Source organism: Rhinatrema bivittatum, chromosome 4 (assembly GCF_901001135.1).
Source record: "Rhinatrema bivittatum chromosome 4, aRhiBiv1.1, whole genome shotgun sequence".
In the NCBI taxonomy this organism is placed as follows: Eukaryota; Metazoa; Chordata; class Amphibia; order Gymnophiona; family Rhinatrematidae; genus Rhinatrema; species Rhinatrema bivittatum.
In genome coordinates this window covers 121,240,182-121,260,709 of record NC_042618.1, presented here as the reverse complement: position 1 = coordinate 121,260,709, position 20,528 = coordinate 121,240,182, and the positions used below count along the sequence as shown (strand labels likewise).

Sequence of the window (20,528 nt, the reverse complement as noted above, 5' to 3'; positions counted from 1 at the left end):
GGGACCCCCAATCAGGTCCCCACCCTGATCGGCCTCAGAGGAGACCTCATCCTCCTGCTTAGACTCGTCTGAATCTTCCAAGTCAGATTCCAATCGTGCTAGCCGTCCCTCAGGAGGCAGAGTTCGCAGGCCCGCGGAACCTTTAGGGGGGGACCTTCCCCTGCTTTGCTGAACCCGTCGGGCCTTCTGTGATACTTCACTCACCTGCCTGCCTAGCCAGGAAGGCCTCGTGCAGTAAAAGTATGAATTCGGGCGAAACTCCCCCCTCAGGGGCCCCCGAAGGGCGCTTGGGGCTGCTAGACCCAGAGACATCCAGACCTTGTTCCCTAGGTCAAACCATGGGAGACAGGAGCGGAGGGGACCCTCCCCCGGATCCCCGGGGAGAAGCCCCCCTATCCGGCTCCGCATCTGCAGCCATAGCCACTCCCTCCTGTGATCCTAGCGCCACCGCCGCGAATGCCTCCACGGCTTTGCTTGCTTTTCAGACGCCCCCTCCAGCACACTCCATGCAGAGGAGGTGATTCAGGCCGGCCGACGGGCTACCACAGGCCCTGCAGGCCTCTCTGAGCTACTTGTCTCTCATAACAAGCACCAAGAAATAAAGCAAGGCAAAATAAAAATCCAAACAGGCAATCCTATGCTTGCCGCGCTTTCCCGCGGCCCGGATCGCGAGGGGGAGGGGCACACCACACAGCAGCTGTCAAACCCTGAAGAGGGCGCGCTGCCCCGAGAATTTCCCGCTGGCGCGGTGAACAGGCCACTGCCACGACTGAAAACCGCACGGCTCATTCGGGAGTACAGCCAGCCCCCAACGGCGTGAATCTGCCCCGACCGGGACCACCCTCCTCCGAATGATCCCCCGTTCTGCCCACTTACTGCCTGGCCTGCACCTGCCCATCTTGCCGAGGATTTCAGCCTGCTAGGCTGCACAGCCTGCCACATGCTTCTGCTGTTGCAAAAGCAGACAGCTGCCGGTGACTTTTTTTTTTTTTACACAAAGATTTAAAGGCCCAGACACTCAGGAAAGCACAAAAATAAAAGTAAAGGTACTTCCCTGACCTGGGCAGGCAGAGGGGCTTCGGGCCCACCGAGGGAACCAGACCACTGGCTGTCAGTGGTCCCGGGGTTGTCGGCTGAAGCTGGCCAGGGGCATCCAACCCCACCGTTTGCCCAGCTCAACCCAAGGGACGACCCTTCTGCAGGAGCCTGTCACCTCGGGGAGCAATCTTCCTTAAAATATCCAGTCAGTCAGGACTGCAGGGTTAGCACCTCTACCATCTGCTGGAGGAAGAGAAATATTGAGGGACTGCAGGTGGCACTCTCATATATGTGGCAGTGCCCAAAGTTTTGTTCTCTACCTCCATCTGCTGGTAGGGATGAATAAAACCCACTTGTCTGGACTGATCTGGGTATGTTCAGGAATCAATTAAGACAAATCAATTGCAGGAGGAATAAAAAGAATGAATTTAAAATAAAATGCAAATGGAGGTCTGTGTCCTGCTTAAAAGTTAAACCTGCCATGACACAGATGGCATGTGGTGAAAAGAAACAAGAGTATGTTCTCTTTTAGGCTGACAGCCCATTGGACCAATTAAAACAGCATTTTTAGCTCAACGTAGTGTTGCATGCTTGCATACGTTATACATAGCTAGCCATATACAAAAAGTCATACTGGTCTGCTGATGTAACTGGAGATGATTATACATATAAAATTAACTGGAGATAAGTATTATACATATGTATAAAATTCTCCCTCATCTTTAAGGATTATCACAATCCTGTTCCTTCTAGTGCGCAAGAATTAGTTAAATTGGAGAAATTACTTACCTGATAATTTCGTTTTCCTTAGTGTAGACAGATGGACTCAGGACCAATGGGTATAGTGTGCTCCTGATAGAGGTTGGAGACTGAGTCAGATTTCAATCTGACGTCAGCACTACATATACCCGTGCACGAGGCTCTGTTCCTCAGTTTTCTCTTCGAAAACCAGTTGTGGATATATGTGAGATTGGCTAATTTGATTAACTTGTTAACTTGATTAACTTCGATTGGTTGATATGATATGATTTCTAGCTGGAGTTTGCCTTCAACAGAGCAGCATTCAACAGAGCATTCAACAGAGAAGTGCTGGCACCCGGTCATTGTGTGTGTCTTACTGGGGATAACAGCTGGCTTACCCGCACTTATCCTGCTCTCGGGGATTGTCCTCCGATGTTCCCGGGCAGTCATGGGTGGGATACTGAGTCCTTCTGTCTACATTAAGGAAAACAAAATTATCAGGTAAGTAATTTCTCCATTTCCTAGCTTGTAGCAGATGGACTCAGGACCAATGGGACGTACAAAAGCTACTCCCGAGATAGGTGGGAGGCTGCCCGTGGTCCATTTAGGACTGCCCTTGCGAATGCGGTGTCCTTTCTGGCCTGGACATTCAGGCGGTAGAACCTAGAGAAAGTATGGATTGAGGACCTTGTCACCGTCCGACAGATCTCAACGGGTGACAGTATCTTGGTTTCTGCCCAGGGCACTGCCTGGGCCCTTGCGGAATGGGCCTTGATTTGCAGCGGTGGAGGCTTGCCTGCCTCTACGTAGTCTGCCTTGATCACTTCTTTGATCCAGCGGGCTATGTTGCCCACGAGGCCATTTCCCCTGGTTTCTTCCCGCTGTGAAGAACGAATAGATGGTCCGTCTTTCGTACGGATTCCGATTTTTCTAGGTATCGGACTAGGAGTCTACCAAGCCCTTGTTCTTGTCTGGGATGATAGTGAGATAGACCGGTTAAGACGGAAGGGAGAAACCATCTTTGGAAGGAAGGAGTGTACAACGCGTAGCTGTACGAATCCCGGTGTGAACTGAAGAACGATTCCTGGCATGATAACACTCGAAGTTCGGAGATTTGGCGAGCTGAGCAGATTGCTACTAGGAATGTCGTCTTCAAGGTCAGGAGCCGTAGGGTCAGACCGCTCGTGGGTCCGAAGGAGGCTCCTGCAAGGAAGTCTTGTGCCCGGTTGAAGATCCATAGGGGTATTGGTCACTTTATTTATTTAACAGTTTTTTATACCGACCTTCATAGTAAATAACCATATCGGATCGGTTTACATTTAACAAGGGTATAACTGGAGTAACAATTCAAGTAAACGATAGATAACAATAGGTAGGAATAAGTCAAAGTTACAATCAACAGGGAAAGAGAACTTGGAAGCTTGCAACAAGCTGGAAAGAAGTGGTCGGATCAAACAGATCCGACCACTTTAGAGCTGGTCGGATCTGTTTGATCCCTCTCAGGAAGCGTGAGACGTCTGGATGGGCGGCTAGACTGATGCCATCCACTTTGGTTCTGAGACAGGCCAGCGTGGCCAGTTGGACTTTGATAGAGTTGAGTGACAACCCTTTCTTCACGTCTTCCTGTAGGAATTCCAGGCTCATGGGAATTTTGACTGTCCATGGCCGGATGTCACGGTCTTCGCACCAAGCTTCAAATGTTCTCCATATTCGTATATATGTTAAGAATGTGAAAAAATTTGCGCGCCCGGCGCAGGGTGTCAATTACTAGCCTTGAGTACCTGCTCTTCTTCAGGCGAGACCTCTCAAGGGCTAGGCCGTAAGCGAGAATCTCGGATCTTCGTGGAGGATCGGTCCTTGTTGGAGTAGATCCCTGTGTGGAGGTAGACGCAGAGGATTCCCCCGCCAGGAGTCTTCGCATATCCGTGTACCACAGTCTTCTTGGCCAGTCTGGGGCCACTAGAAGTACTACCCCTCTGTGGTGTTCTATCTTGCGGATGATTCCGCCCAGTAGTGGTCATGGAGGGAAGGCGTACAGCAGGACCTCCTGTGGTCATGTGTGGACGAAGGCACGATTCCCTGGGACAGCGGTTCCCGTCTGCGGCTGTAGAGCTTGGGGCTCGGGTGAAGAACCCGGTTATCAGGTGATCCATGGCTGGGGTCCCCCAGTGGTTCACTATCAGCTGGGGGCTGCGGTGGACAATGTCTAGTCCCATGGGTCCAGACTCTCTCTGCCGAGGTAGTCTGCAGTGACGTTGTGTCTTCCCGTGATGTGGGTGGCTGATATCCCTTGTAGGTTTGTTTCCGCCCACTTCATTATGGGTTGTAATTTCATTATGGGTTGTAATTCCAGTTGCTGGCTTCTGGTTTCACCCTGGCAGTTGATGTAGGCCACTGTTGTGACATTGTCTGACATGACTGACTGATTTGCTCCGGAGTCTGTGACTGAATTGTAGGCAGGCTGGTCTGACTGCTCATGCTTCCAGTCTGTTTATGTTCCATGCAGACTCTTCTTTGACCCATTGCCCTTGGGCCATTAGCTCCTGGCCGTGGGCTCTCCACCGTCGCAGGTTCGCATTCATGGTGTGTCAGATCCAGTCTGGTGGGGATAGGCTTAATCCCTTGCTCAAGTGGTTTTCTTGCAGCCACCACTGTAGATGCTACCGAACTTCCACCGGTAGTTGGAGGGGGCGGAGTAGTTCTGAGATATTGGGTTCCACCGTGAGAGCAGGGAATGCTGTAGGGGTTGCCTGTGAGCCCTTGCCCACAGGACACCTACTATGGTTGAAGCCATGAGTCCGAGGACTTGGGGTAGTCCCATGCTGTGGGGATAGAGGAGATCAGCGATGCTCGTTGTAATTACATCCATTTTCTTCTCCTTGTAGGAGGAAGGGTAACCTTGTTCTGTTGTGTCGAACCGTACTCCCAGGTATTCTAGAGTTGGGAGGGCTGCAGCCAGCTCTTGGATGTGTTGATGATCCATCCGAGGCTCTGCAGTAGGTTCATGACTGATGGTTGCTTGATAGCTTTCCTCTGGCGATTTCACTCTAATCAGCCAATCATCCAGGTATGGGTGAACGAGGATTTCTTTTTTCCTCAGTGTCGCCACTACTACCACCATGATCTTGGTAAACGTTCGGGGAGCCGTAGCTTGCCCGAACAGTAGGGCCTGGAACTGGTAGGATGGCCCAATACTCTGAAGCATAGGAAACACTGATGGCTGTGATGGATCGGTATGTGGAGATAGGCTTCTGACAGACCTAGGGAGGTTGGAAATTCTCCCGGTTGTACTGCCTTTATGACCGAACACAGAGTTTCCATGCAACAACAGGGTACCTTCAGTGACTGAAGGTCTTGAGGTCTAGGATGGGCTGGAAGTGCGTTGGCACCGGTGCTAATGCCTTTGTCAGTGTAGTTTCCACCGTCATCCTTTTGGCACGGAGAATTCACAACTTGTCCAGAGGGATGCTGTGAAGGTCTAGGTAGTATCCCTATCGGATGATGGTTAGGACCCAGATGTCCGATGTTATTTCGACCCATCATTGGTAGAATAGGTCAGGCCCACACGGGTTCTTCCCATCGTTGGGTCTGTTGATTCTCATTGAGTGTTGCAGCTGGGGCCTGGGCCGGCTCCTCTTTTGTTGTGTCTGTTCCGAAAGGACTGTCCCCTGTTGGAGGGGCGAGGCGCGTGGTGTGTGTTTTTGAATGATCTAAAACACTGAGATCCTCTGCCCTTGGGTGCCTGGGGAGAGGGGCACAGGTTCTTCTTGTTTCTGTCCTCCGGTAGCAAGGGTACTGGGGACTTGCCCCCCTTGATGGCTAACTTATCCAGTTCGCTTGCGAACAGGAGTGTTCCTCTAGCGGGCATTCTCGTGAGCTTTGTCATGGAGGTCGCGTCGGCTGACCAACTTCGAAGCCAGGGTTGTCTTCTGGCTGCCACTACGTTATGAGATGTCCCTGTGATGTGATGCGTACCAGGTCTGAAGATGCATTCGTGAGGAATGAGATTGCCCGATCTAATGCTTAGATTGTGTCCCTGGACATAGCCAGGCAGGAGCATCACCACGGCACAGCAGGCCGCGATCTGTAAGGACATAGCCGCCACATCAAAGGACTGTTTGAGGGTGGATTCCTGCCGTCTGTCATGGGCATCCTTTGAGTGCCGCTCCTCCCTCGACTGGTCTGGTGGTGCAGACCAGAACATCGATATTGGGAAACCTCAGAAGTTCCTTAGTCAAGGGGTCCAAGGGTTAGAGGGCTTCTAGGGCCCGACCTCCCTTGAAGCTGGTCTCTGGAGCATTCCATTCCAGGTCAATCAGTTGAACGATCTGTAGTGTTGGGGAATGGTGTGAGGTCTGATGGAGCCCGACCAGATACGGTCTTGGACTAGTATCCGGGGTGGCCCAATGCCTTCAGGCTCGTGGCCACGAGATCTGGCAGCTCGTCTTAGTGGGGGAAACGTATCATGGATCGATACAGTTCTGTTCCAGGAGGGATTTCCCCATCTTCCAGGGGTTCTAAGACTTCCTCCGACTTCTGGTCCACTGGTGAGAATTGTAGCTTTGTCACCGGTGGTCCTGACTGTGTGTGGATGAAGGATTGCAGCTCTGCGAAGAATCCCGTCCAGGAGAAGTTACCTGGGAATCTATTGTCTCTGTTCCCCCAGAGCTTCTTCACACTACAGGCACAGGGCGGTGACCACTTCTGGCTGCGCCGCTCTCAGGCAGTAGGCTGGTCAGAGGGCCTGTCTCTCGGATGTTTTGGCCGGATATGCCATGATTTGCGCGTGAATCCTTCTCGGATGCGCGTGCCGGGGGCTTGCTGCACAATGTGGGCACACCCAGAAAGCACACGTAGAGCCTGAGGGTGTGCACGAGTCTATTTGTGCGCACGGCCTTGTTATGCGCATCGCTGTGCACCTCAGTATTTTATGTGGCCAAGCATTTTATGCGCCCCAGCATTTTATGCGTCCGGCTCGCCGCTGAGCGCACTGCTCAGGATGCGGGCGAAGCAGCGACCAAGGGGGGGGAAATGGCGCCGGCGACCATGAGATCAAGATGGCAGCCCCCCGGAGGGTCTCCATGTGGGAGGACCCTCGCATCGGATCGGGGTCTAGCCCGGCCTGGGCTGCTCAACCCGATTAGACAGCCGCCGGATGGACGAGCTGTGTGGCTATCCGAGCCTCAGAGACCGGAGACTGAGAAAACTTTCCACCTTACCTTATCTCGGCGCTTCCCGGTCTCTTGCTGGGCGGTCTCTGGCTGCGGGGGGAGAGGGGAATACCTTCACCGCCGCGCTTGGTCTGCACCCGCTGCCTCTCAGCCGCCCCCTTTTCAGGGGGCTAAATCCACACCGCAGGAGAGTGGGGCTCGTCTGTAGGTAAGATTTCTTTCTTTATTCTTTAAATTTGGAGTTTGGTTTTCTAACGCTGTTCAAGCGTGTGTGAAGTCCCAAACTGCTATGGAGATGGGAAAAACTGAGAACAGAGCCTTGTGCACGGGTATATGAAATCTGACTCAGTCTCCAACTGCTATCAGGAGCACACTATACCCATTGGTCCTGAGTCCATCTGCTACACGCTAGGAAAACCTCCCTTTTCAGCATCTACGCTCTTCAGCAAAATTATTAGAGTCCTGAGGAGTTTGTAAACACTTAAGTTGAAGAATGTTTTCAAGCTACGAGAAGTATGAAATCAAAAGTCAAAAGATCAATCTCCCAAAGAAAGAACAATTCAGTCTGAAAATTGGAACCACTATGAACCCAAAATGTCTTTTTGAAAATGATTTTCAGCATAATTTGGGGGTTGGCATACTAAGCCCCTGGGAAGTCTATCAAGGCAACAGCTGCATGCTCCATAGATTGAGGGATTATTTATTTATGGGATTATTTATTTATGAACAGGCAGGCTCATTGCACCTGGAAGCCCCCCCAAAAAGCAGAGAAAACAACATGCTCTCTGATTTTAGTAAGACTTTCCAAATGAGCAAATCTAATAAATCAACAGCTGAAATGGTATAATTCACGCTATGCACTAATGAATTCGTTTATGTTTAAACAAAGTGACAAAGAGCAAAAAGTCATTTTTGCATGAATTTACAGCTAAAGAATAAAAAAGTATGGTAAAATTTCTAGAACATGCAATCTTGAGAATTTAAAAATACACAAACGTGCAATTGCTCAAGAGAGAACAGCAGTCAATATATTAGTCAAATAATGCTCCTAGTAGAAATCTTGTAGAACTAGTAACTGCATTTTTGGGGGCAAAAAAAAAAAGCTTAATGCATCAATCTATCAATCTTCAAAGAATGTTCAGAGTATTCAGAATTCACAACTTCACTTATAAAAGTGATTGTAATTTCCTCAGTAGATGGTAAAAACAAAATGCACCTCCCTAGCAGGAATCAATAAAATTTGTCTCAGTCAATTTTCTCAAGAATTCATGTTCGGTCTTTAATAAACTGAATAGAAATTTGAAAGGAAAGTGCATATGTGCTCAATATAAGGATCACCACAAAGCCTGGAAAGCTCATTGATTAAAGCTCACATGACTGGATATCTGCAACAAGCACTGTACATTATCTCCTCCTAGATTGTATGAAACAGAATTAAAATGACTGTTTTTAATTAGCTGCAATCTTGATAAAAGAATACCATAAAGCAGAATCAAGAAAAATCTTTGGAAGAACAAGTACTGTAAATATATTATATCACCTCTCAGAAAAGAAAAGATTGCGATTTTAAGCATATTTTTCATGAAAAAAAATTAATAGACATTCTGGATGGCAAGCAAATCAGTTGCCTGAAGGCACATAAGCCTCCATTCTAACATAGTGAAGGCTGAGACTTACACCAGACAGCTGAGGTCTGCCAGGTCATCTATGAAATCAAACAGCTGGCTGATATCATATGTGATAGATGGGCTGTTGGGATTCATCCTCTTCAGATGTTCTTCATACATCTTACAGACTCCTGGAGAGATATACAAAGGTTTTTTTGGGGTTTGTTTTTTTTTAGTCCATTTGCAGCTCTAGATAAAGCAATTCAACATATTGGTAGCTCTGAAATAAAAATTATTGGTTAAATGTATGGAAATTAAAGAAACAAAGGTAAAAATCCCTTGCTAAACTAGATCCTACAGCAGTGCTATAAGATACTTCCCTAGCAGCTTGCCTTTTCATAGCTCTGTGCCCAAGAGCGATTTTGAAATACTACATAGTTTGGGATATCATCTCAGTCTGACTGGTACAGGTGAGGGTGGTGCAGAAGAAATCTTTAGAACTTCTTTGCAGTATAAACAAATCACTCAATGCCACATCAGAAAAGCTTCACCATGAAAGAGACAGCTCTGCATCACAATGATGAGGATCTCAGATCCTTATAGCAATAGAAATGCAAAGCAAATCATAACACAAAGATGAGGAAAAAAAACAAAAAAAAATGCTCTACCTATAACAGTTGAAAAATATGTAATATTCCAATTCACACCAAAGTAGATAAATGGGTCTTGTAACTGGTGCCTGTCTCACTGTTCTTTTTTTCATACAGATTCAAAGTGGGAGAAAACTCTTAATGAATCTAACCCATACTGCCTCCTGCAATATTTCTAAATGAAACATTAGACCCATTATCAAAATTTAAGAAAGATCACATCAGTTTAAGATTAGGTGACCCTAGGGTCCTCTTAATACCCAAACTGCTCCTAAGTAGTTTACTATTGTAGGATTTTTATTGCAGTTTTCAGACCATCCCTACAGGCATTCTCCATGGAGCTCAGTCTGGCCTGGCCAGCCTTTTCCTACAATAGGCCGTGCAGCACGTAGAAAGGTGTGGCTTTTTCAGTAATTCTTTTGATGTTCTGAGTTGCAGTTGGAGATTTCCCCATCTTGGGCCTCCCAGCCTGAACCAGGTAAAGTGGTTTTTTTTGTGTTCTGAGTTTTGAGAGAGGAGATTTTTGGAGGTGGCATTTCCCATTTCTGGTGACCCAGCTCAGTATAAGGGAAGGTACTCTGCCTTCACCAATACCCTTTGAAAGGGACTGTCGTAGAGAAGTGAAGAAGAAGTTGGAAGATTTTGATTTGAAGGGGCTGTTACCCTTGCCTTGGGAGGTCAGGAAAGGGCTGCGACTCCCTCCATTCAGATAAAAAGACAGCAGTATCCTGCCAGTGTATTGAGATAGAAGAGAAGTCTTTTTTTTGGTTAAAATTTTGATATTGTGCTTTGGAAGGAATACTTTTGCTACTAATTCCCACCCACTGAGAGAAGGAAAGAGTTTTTTTGGACTTTGGTCTTTTCCATCAGAAAGTCCAGTGGAGCTGTTAACATGAGAGAGATTTCAGCCCCACTAGGAGCCCACTCCATATTACCCAGGAATGTGGGGATCATCCTAGTGTTGTCATCCAAAGGGACAGCAACTCAACTATCATCACTAAGAAAAAAGGCATTATGCTCTGTTTATTTTTATATGAAGATTATCTGAAGAATTGTGTTGTAAATTGGGTTTAAGTATTTTTGGTTGCAGTACATTTTTGTTGAACACCTCACCCGAGTGTCCAGCATATTTCTTCAAGATCAAGCAAAGACATCCCAAGCGTGAGTACTGTGACTCAAGGGAGAACGAAGGAAGTGAGAGACTGTATGTGGGTCCCCACCCCTATGAGCCTAGGGCCCCGGAGGTTTATACTCCCCTCTGTTCTAGGACAGCTGTAACTCGGATATTTAACATTCAGGCTGGGCTAGTACAAGATAGTTTGATTCAGGCTCAAAAGATAGAAAGTCTGGAGAATTATGCAAGACATATGAATAGCCATGTTTTAAAATTTTCCCAAACTTCTTACTAGCTCACCTGATTTTATGGAGGTACTTAAAAGTCCCAGTTGAAGCCATGTTACCCATTAGTAAGCCTTACTATCTATCTTTAAGGAGGATCAGAGGAGAGACTGGGAGTCCTATGGAAGAGGTCAAGTCAGTTGAAAGTTCAGATTTTTTTTTTAAAAGGTCTGCTGAGGAAGACTACTATAGGGACACTTTTGGTCTCCTTTGCATTCTCACAGAATCAAGACTCAATCATGAGTCTCTTTCCACAACAGACAAGTTTTCCTTTTGGGCCAAAATATTTGGCTATTTCCTGATACCTCAAGATTTATGCAGGAGCTTAAATTCGCGATACGCCAGGTTTTGGCTGTTGGTGTTTCATTTATACTTCATTTTGCTTGTAAATGTGTTGTGAGATTGCATGATTGGGGCCCATTGATATCATGTGTCATAATTGTTGAAGCACCAGTGACCTCCCTGGCAGCAACTCCATCTCTTTATGATACTCTGACTTCATCCTTTAGGGATTCCAGCTTCAAGCCACTGCTATTATTTGCCAACCTGTAATCCCCAGATCTCATGCAATCAAGAAGAAAAATCTCCTCAGATGCTGCTGCTCTCAACGCTCATCCCCACATTTCCTGCAACAGCAAGCCCTTCCTGCCATCCACCGCACAACTTGGTGAGGGAGGAATAGCTGTTGCACCCAAACTAAAAGAAACTCCTCTTCCCACAGTGGGGCAACATGCTCATCAGCATTTGTCAATGCGGTCCTGCTGGGTGACTCCGCCGATACTCCAAGTAAGATACGATAGTCTTCCTCTGCTGCATGGGGTTTGTATCAGAAACCAATGGGAACAGTTTGCTTAACTTTCCCTTATGTTAGGCTGAGGCATAACAGAGAATGAAGCAAACAAAAGCAAGGAGTCCAGGAGAGCCCACACATCATCTCAGTTAGCACCAACTTAAGTCTCACCGAATCACTCTTGGGACAGCTTGTAAGAGCTCACTCCTTATCCAAGGCAGTTTTGGTCATCTTTCTCCTTAGCACTCTATCTTAGATGAAAGGTAAACAACTCTGGTCCAGAGTGTCATAGGTTTATTTTCAAGATATCCACAATGAATGAATATGTAGGAGATATATTTGCATACAATAGAGGCAGTGCAAACATACGTATTCACTGTGGATCTCTCGAAAACAGGCCCTGCTTGGGGTACTCTAGGACTAGAGATGCTTGTAGGTTTCAGAGAGGGAGCCTATGTGAGGGGAGGGGAGGGTGACAGAGCAGGAGGGTGAGAGAAAGCATGGGAGGATGCTTGAGCGTGGGTTTCAGAGAGAGGGAGTCTATTTGAGGAGATTGTGAAGGAGTGTGTATGTGTGTGAGAGATTGGGAACTCGTGTGTATGAAAAAGGGATTGTATGTATGTGAGGGTGCTAGCCTGTGTGAAGGGATTGTGTATGTGAGGGAGCCTGTATGAGGGTGTGTGTATGTGTATTAGAAAGAGGGAGCATGTGTGTGAGAGAGGGAGGGACAGAGGGAGCCTGTGTGAGGGGCAGTACTGAGAACAGGGACAAAGTCTGGGACTGGCAATAGAGTGGAAAGGGTTGAGCCTAGAGGTGAAGGGGAGAGATATTGGCAGGTGGAGGAGTTGGGGCCTGAGAGGGCAAACTGGCCAGGGGAGTAGGGAATGCAAGTGGAAGGGACACTGTAACAGTGAATTTCTAGGGAAATTCTGCTCAAAATATTTAAAATTCTGCAACTAAGTAACAACTTTTCTGTAATCATCAGAGAAGCATATAAAGGAACCCTGCAAGCCACGCGTCTGTCAACTACCAAAGAACGAGCATTCTCCACAGCGGGTCCTACCATTTGGAATAACACGCCGACAGACCTCAGACTGGAACCCTGCCCTCTAACCTTTCGAAAAAAACTTAAGACTTGGCTTTTCCTTCAAGCCTTCCCTTAACTTTCTAATCCGTCAATATGCTACCTAATCAGACTCCGCTGACCTAACCAGATGCCCCGCCTAGTTTCGACGTTATGTTTCTCTTGAGTTCTACTGTCCTTTGTCTCCAGCTACCCTGGCCTCCAAGTTATATCTCCCTGTTATATGTAACTTTGCCTCTTGTTAAATGTTTTATTAATTTTAGACCCCCTGTTCCATGTAAACCGATCTGATATGAATCTATTCATGAAGGTCGGTATAGAAAAATGTTAAATAAATACATAAATAATTTAAAATGTAGTTAAAGACTGCCATGTAAATTGTATTATTTTGACCAATATAAAGTTTGCAGAATTTTGCAGAATTTTCAGGTTTGTGCACAGAATTCCTCCAGGAGTAACACGATACCCGCCTAAACTCTAGTGGAATGCGCTCTAACTAGCTGCCCGTGTTGCCATATCCTTTTGTTTACCTCCACCATGGAGCAAAAATTCGATCTGACTACCTGAAAGATTCAGAAATCTTCAAGTATCTCATCTGATGCCACTTGACATCTAATGCATGCAAAAAATGAACCCCCTCCAACGTAGGCAGGGGATAGAGACAGTCAAGTTAATGTTCCGAAACCACCAGCAAGAAGGAAGGTACCGCCCCCAGAGGCAAGCACAAAGACAGCTCATGGCAATCTGCTCAGCCCAGAAACTCGACGTGCTGAACAGATTGCCATGAGAAAAAACTACTTCAAGGCAAGTAGCTGCAAGTAACACCCACACAATGGACGAAAAGTGGAACTCGCCAAAAACAGTGGCACTAGTAGCCGCACGTGTGGTCGAAAACTCTTAACTCCTGTCAAGAACTAGGACATCTCTGAATAAGTAGATAATGGTCCACCGAAGACACGTCTGCTATAACCAGCGAGAGTTGCTACCTGAACCTTCAGGGTGGTAAAGACCAAGCCTGAAAGCAATCTTCTGGCAAAAATTCCAAGAGTAAGAAATTTCTCCTCGCAACAGGCCTGGAGAAATCACTGATTCTAAAAGAAGCCAGAGAGAGAAAACACTTTGTAGCCTGGAGCAAAGTGGAAATCACCACACAAGAATACCGCACTTTAGCAATCGAACTCTCTCAAGGGCCAAACTAAAACAAAATTGACCCATAACCTGGAGTAGCATGGACCCCAGAAACTGATAGTTCATGAATGACAGGCTATGAGAACTGCCCACTAACAGCCTCTGCAGATCAGCGCAAATGGCCTCCAGGGCCAATCTGTTGCGACCAGCTTTAGCCTGGCTAGCAATCTTGAGATCGATGAGCAAGTAGACTGGAGAAAATCTTAACTAAACCCCTCCAAATGTCTCTGAATTGGGAGGTAATTTTTTTTTTCTTCAACTTACCTTGGCTCAGCGCTTACCAGCTGCGGGGGAGAGGGCTTTGGTAGTCACCACCGTGCTTGGCTTCCTGCACCTGCTGCCTTTCAGCTGCTTAAGCAGCAAAGTCCCCACCAGGAACTGGCTACCAGATCTCGGAAATCACCTCAGGAATTCAACTGGGGGAGGGACCTTTAGGTATCACTGCAGGAGAGCAAGGCTCAATTTTTTTTCCCCAGTTTAAATGTAGAATTTCTCCTTTCAAAAAGAACAGCAATCCTAATAGGGAGAGGTACATCCACCATCTGCTGGAGACTGAGAAATACGGAAGGGCTGAGGTCACTGCAGGGGTGTTCTAGGGTGGCATCTGCTTTGAAATCAGACTACGTCTCCATCTGCTGGCAGAGGAGCATAATCCATTGGTCCTGAGTCCATCTGGCTACATGCTAGGAAATTAGTACTATACTCCAGACCTCTTTTCAAGGAAGAGACAGAGCCTCAAAACCTGCAACTGACCAAACAAGTCTGATACAGTAGGTCTCGGTGCCAATGGTAAGGGGATAGGGAAGTCCCACAAGAGGCGTTCCACCAACCAGCGCAAAACACTCCAACTGTTTCCATGAAGAAGCATATCTAGAACACAGCATCCTACAATAAGGAAGGGACTGTGCCAACCAAGTCCATTGTTCTGGAATTCTTCTCTAAGGAAAAGAAAGAGCTGTGTGAGCAGATTGCTTGTAGCCTCTGAAATGGGGAGAAGGAGCTTCTGAAAAGCATCCTTAGCTAACCCCTGGCCCCTAAAATTCCAGGACCACTCCACAAGGCAATTCTCTTACAGAGGATGAAATTGTACAAGGTTGAGATTGCAATGGGTCACTGTGGGGGAGCTCCCAAGAAGCGGTTGTTGTAAACTCAGTAGTCCCATCTTGAACTAGCCCTGATCAGGCCAGATGCAGGGGGGGGGGGGGGGGGGGGGGGGAGTCTGACCAAAAGGAGATCCTAGCATCACTTTTCTTCCACCGGGTGAGACTTGCCAACTGTGAATCCGTCCAGGATTTGTTGGTCCCTGTGTAGGAAAATTTGAGACCTCCCTCCTTTGCATATCATTATATGAAAGAAACATCACCATCACCTCCTCTAAGAAATACTGAACCCAACACAGGAGGACATGAGTCACAGCCATTGCACATAGCAGCCTAGGAAGAGAAACTATAATGGGGGGAAAAAAAGTGCTTATATGGAGACAATCTTTCCATCATGGGGGTTCTTGAAATTTTGCTTTCCTCCACCAAGATGAGGACAACGCTCTCTCTTCCCAGGAATCCAACATTCTATCCTTCTCTTCCCTGAGAAAGGAATATAGATCCCTAGAGTCTTGTTCATGTTAAGGCTGGAATGAGGTGTTCTAAACTCCAACAATCCGATGTAATGGGAAACACTGGGTAGGGGCCTACAAGCATCCAAGGAAATAGGATCCCCCTACAGCTAGACTCCTACTGCTCCTCCAAAAACTGGAGTAGGTCATGCCCTGAAATTAAGGGTTACCAGCTCCCATCTTCTGGACCCACCCTGTAACTTTTATTTTTAAACTGACTGCAGTCATGGTCAGCACCACAAACCTGATTTGATCTTAAAAGCCCCTCTCGGAAGCCTCTTATGTACAAGGGAAGAAAGCTGGTTCTACAGGCTGTTTCAATCACTCAACTAGTGGAGAGAGTGGGAGAAGGGAACTCCATAGTGAACTGGAGCTGTGCAGGCTCTCATGCCTGTGGGTAAATCTAGAGGTCCCCTCTCCCCTCCCTTGGAACTTCTCTGTTTGACTTGGAGAAAATAGAGGTAAAGAGTTGGGCATGCTTGTTTATAAAAGCAAGTTTTCTTACCGCAAACGGTGTTTCCATAGATAGCAGGATGAATTAGCCATGCTGTCATGGAAACTGTCAATCAGGGCCCGGGAGGCAGAGCTTCCTAAGAAGGAAACCGAGCTTTGCTCTGTGCGGCTGCGTGAGTTCCCACGCAGGAAACAGCAATCTCCTCAGTCTGTGATTAAGCAGTATAGGTACGTGAAAGTAGTCCACAGAAGGGCTTCTGGCGAACAGTTCAATGGTTCTATGCCCTTTGACGTGCACCAAGATGAATACCTTTTCCACTTGAACCCATAAGCTCGTGTAGTGGAAGGCTTTCTTGAGTTGAACATGACTTCTTGCGCTTGTAATGAAATGCCCTGTTCCGTCAGGAGGATCTGCTCAGCCTCCATGCTGTCAAGTGGAGGGACGCGTGCATCGGGTGCTGAAGAGTTCCCTCTTCCTGCGTTAGGAGATCGGGTAGATCTGGTAATAGAATTGGTTCTGCTACAGAGAGGTCCAGTAGATAGGTGTACCACGGCTGACGAGGCCACACCGGGGCTATTAAGATCAGTTGTGTTGCATCCTGGATACATTTTTTAATTGACCTGGTGATTAGAGGAATTGGAGGAAATACGCACATTAATTCCTCCGTCCAAGGGAGTAGGAATGCATCCTGCGCTACCCTGTGTTGAGTGGGCCAAACCGAGCAGAACCGAAGAACCTTCACATTGAATTCTGTGGCGAAGAGATCTATTGACGGGTTTCCCCATTGAGCAAAGAGATCAAAAGTCACTTGATTGAATGTCCATTCGTGAGGTTAGAATACTCTGCTGAGCCTGTCTGCTCGTGTATTTACAACTTCCGGTAGGTAAGTCGCCTGTAGATGAACGGAATGGCGATGCGAATGGTCGAAGATAATTAGCGTCCATGAACCTGACCCTCTTTGCTTGTTTATGTAGAACATTGCTACCTGGTTGTCAGTGTATACCAGGGGTCGGGAACCTTTTTGGCCAAGGGAGCCATGAACGCCACATATTTTAAAATGTAATTCCGAGAGAGCCATACAAGACCTGCCAAATTAGTTTACTACAACCCTCCACCCTCCTGACACCCCCCCCCCCCCCACCAAAGACCTGCCAAAAGTCCCTGGTGGTCCAGCGGGGGTCCAAGGCTCGCAGACAAATCTTTAATAAAAAAGTAAAAATCTAACAAAACCTCCCACCCTCCTGACACCCCCCAAGACCTGTCCAGCAGGGGTCCAGGAGCGATCTCCTGGACTTGGGCTGTCGGCTGCCAGTAGTCAAAATGGCGCCGACGGCCCTTTGCCCTCACTATTGTCACTGGGTCGACCAATGGCGGCGGTAGCCCCTGTGTCATAGTAAGAACAAAGGGCCGTCGACTGCCAGTAATCAAAATGGCGTCGACGGCCCTTTGCCCTTACTATGACACAGGGGCTGCCGCTGCCATTGGTCGACACAGTGACATAGTGAGGGCAAAGGGCCGTCGGCGCCATTTTGACTACTGGCAGCCGACAGCCCAAGTCCAGGAGATCGCTCCCAGACCGATCCTGGACCCCCAGGAACTTTTGGCAGGTCTTGGGGAGGGTTGTAGTAAATTAATTTTGGAGGTCTTGGGGGGCGTCAGGAGGGTGGGGGGTTTTGTTAGATTTTTACTTTTTTATTAAAGATTTGTCTGCGAGCCAAATGCAGCCATCAAAAGAGCCACATCTGGCTTGCGAGCCATAGGTTCCCGACCCCTGGTGTATACCACTCGGCGACCTTTTAGCTGCGGAAGAAAGGCTTGTATCGCATTGCAAATCGCTCTGAGTTCCAACAGATTGATTTGCAAGTTCTGTTCGTAGTGGGACCACAGTCCCTGTGTCTCTAGGTGATCTAAGTGCGCTCCCCATCCTTTTCGAGAGGCATCTGTGGTTAGAACAATGTTGTGCGGGGGAGTGCTGAATAAGGCGCCCTTGGTGAGCGTAGGCTTGCTGAGCCACCAAGTTGTGTCGGTTGCCATTGCTGTGGTGAGAGTCACCTTGCAAGTTAAGGGTTGAGAGTGCTGTTTCCACTGATGTTTCAACCCCCATTGCAGATGTCGCATGTGTAATCATGTATTCGGGACTGTGAAGATGGCCGCTGCCATGTGTCCCAGTACCGTCAGTATCTGACGTGCGGAGGGTTGCTGCGTTAATCTTAGAGCATACAGTAGTCACTGTATTTCCAATAGTCTGTCCTCTGGCAGAAAAGCTCGGTTGCGAGTGGTATCCAGTCGTGCTCCTATGAACTGTAGGATTTGAGTTGGGGTTAAGGTTGATTTGTCATAGTTGATGACCAGCCCCAGTTCGTCCAAGCATTGAAGTAACTGCTGTTGGTGTTGCAGGAGGATGGACGGGCTCGATGCCACTACAAGCTAATCATTGAGGTATGGAAACAACTTCCATACCCTTCTGCCGGAGGAAGGCCGCCACCACCACTGCCATGCATTTTGTGAATACTCTGGGGGGCTGCCGAGAGGCCGAACGGAAGAATCACATAATAATGGTTGTCCTTGAACTGAAAGGACAGGTAACGCCATGAAGATGGGGTATAGGCATCCTTCAGGTCTATGGAACACATCCAATCGATGGGTTGCAGAAGAGGCAACATCGTTTTTAAGGATACCATCTTGAACATTTCCTTTTTCAAACATTTGTTCAAATCTCAGAAGTCTAGGATTGGGCGGAGACCTCCTGATTTCTTGGGAATGATGAAGTATGGTGAATAAAAACCCTTGTTGTGGGCTGATAAAGGAATTTATTTATTTATTTAATGGCTTTTCTATACTGATATTAGTGGATACATCATATCAGTTTGCCTTAGGCAGACAGTACACTAATTGGCGACTGAAGGCACGAGCCTAGCTATTTTTTTTTTAATGTGTCCAAAAAATCTAGGCATCCCAAAATTTAGGAGCCATAAAACCTAAGCGCTTTGCTGTGTGCCCAACTTGAACACACAGGAAAGCATGCAGCCACTAAGGATGCCGCTTAATTTGGACGCACAGAGGCCCGACCACACGCCCAAAAACTGGACGCATAACCTGGATGCACAAGCCGAACCAACAATCCTGAAGAGGGCAGCCTAAAACACGCATGCAAAGCATAGGAAACACCGTTGAGGCCTACCACGTGGCGCGCAGCTAAAAAAGCCTCAGAGTGGGGCCTAGCCTACGGAGGCTGCTCCACCCGCGCATAATACTCTGCCTTGATAAGCACACAAATTGAGCTCCAACCAGGAAGTGTGTGCACAACTAAGTGCCCTGGTAGGCGCTCCTATGTGCCTAACTAGGCACCCAAAGCAGATGCCCAACTAAGTGCAGTATCTGGATGCATAAGCACAGACCAATGGAACTGAAGAGTGCAGTCTTGTGCACAGAAAAAACGCGTACAAAAAGTGCTGCAGCCTACCATGCAGTGAACAAGACTAGCCTGAGAGTGGGGCCTAAAAGAAAGGGCTGCTCAACCCGCTATGCTGCACATATCTCCTAAACTCTGCCGGAGGAGGGAACGCTCATTGGATTGCCGCGCCGAGCACAAAGACCGAGGGGGGGGGGGGGGGGAAATCCCTACTTTACTCTCCCCCCCCCTTTTTTTTTTTTTTTTAAATTACCCTTTACCTGAACTCAGACAGTCCCAGCTGAGTACAAGGTCAGTCTCCAGCTGGGGCAGGGGGAGAAGAGAAGGCAAGGACCTTCACCACACCACTTGGCCTCCTGCACCCGCTTGCCTTTCAGCAGTTATTTTTACAGCTAAATCCATGCCAGTTGAAACATCAGCTACCGAACCAAGGCATTCATCTGAGGGAAGGATCCAAAAAAAATCACCTTAGGACTTCTCAACTGAGGGAGGGACCATAAGGTATCACCACAGGAGAGTGGGCAAATAAGTCTTCTTTGAAAAAAAAAAAATATATATTTTTTTTAAAGAAATCCCCAGTAGGGAGATGCATGTCCACCATCTGCTGAAGACAGAACACTGGCAGGCTGATGTCACTGCAGGGTTATATATACACTGTGATGTCAGCTTTGCTCCATCTCCATCTGCTGGTAGAGGTGCATAACAAAATGGTTCTGGATTCACTTGTCTGAATGCCAAGAAACTGACTACTGGTCAGAAATGGACAAAAGATTCTGGGGCTAGTGTTAGTCTATGGAGCTGAACCCGGAGTTTGTTGTGCAGGGGCCCTATACTCTATAAATTCAACATGTTTTCTGCACAGTTTGTGAGTATATGTGCATCATGTGCAGATAACATGCTATTTTATAAATGTCAAATAACAATCATATCTGCACATACATGCTACTTATGCACTATGTGTACTTTTTTTTTTTTTTTTTAACACACCTAGACTATACATGTGTATATAATAATAGGTAGAGAAGTATGCACTCTTACATTGGAAATGTTCACATGTACTTTTGGAGCAGAACAATGGTATTTTATGAGCTGTGCAGCTCCCATCACACAGTTTATAAAATACTAACAAATCTCCACACATCCACTTATATACATAAATGCTCTATTGCAGGTGTCAAAGTTGGACTCCCTGCACACAAAACATGAGGTAAGCCTATGCACCACTCTACAGTGGAGAGTAATGGATTGCATTAATATAGCACTCCTTCAATGCAAGTCCTAATTGGTGCAGAGTTTTATTCATGTTTGTGTACACATTTTGTATGTGCTAAACTATCACATCAGGAATAAAGATATATGCACAAAAACGTGTACAAAACTGAG

At 47.2% G+C, this 20,528-nt stretch overlaps 1 protein-coding gene across 2 annotated transcripts in view; it reads right to left on the bottom strand.

The window, feature by feature from the left end:
* The window catches only part of ERH (ERH mRNA splicing and mitosis factor), a 63,441-nt gene that overhangs the window by 10,376 nt on the left and 32,537 nt on the right, over positions 1 to 20,528 (bottom strand). For both annotated transcript variants that reach the window (XM_029598800.1, XM_029598801.1), the window contains exon 3: positions 8,628 to 8,748. In XM_029598800.1, the coding sequence (XP_029454660.1) occupies positions 8,628 to 8,748 (121 nt within the window). The remainder of the gene's footprint in view (positions 1 to 8,627; positions 8,749 to 20,528) is intronic.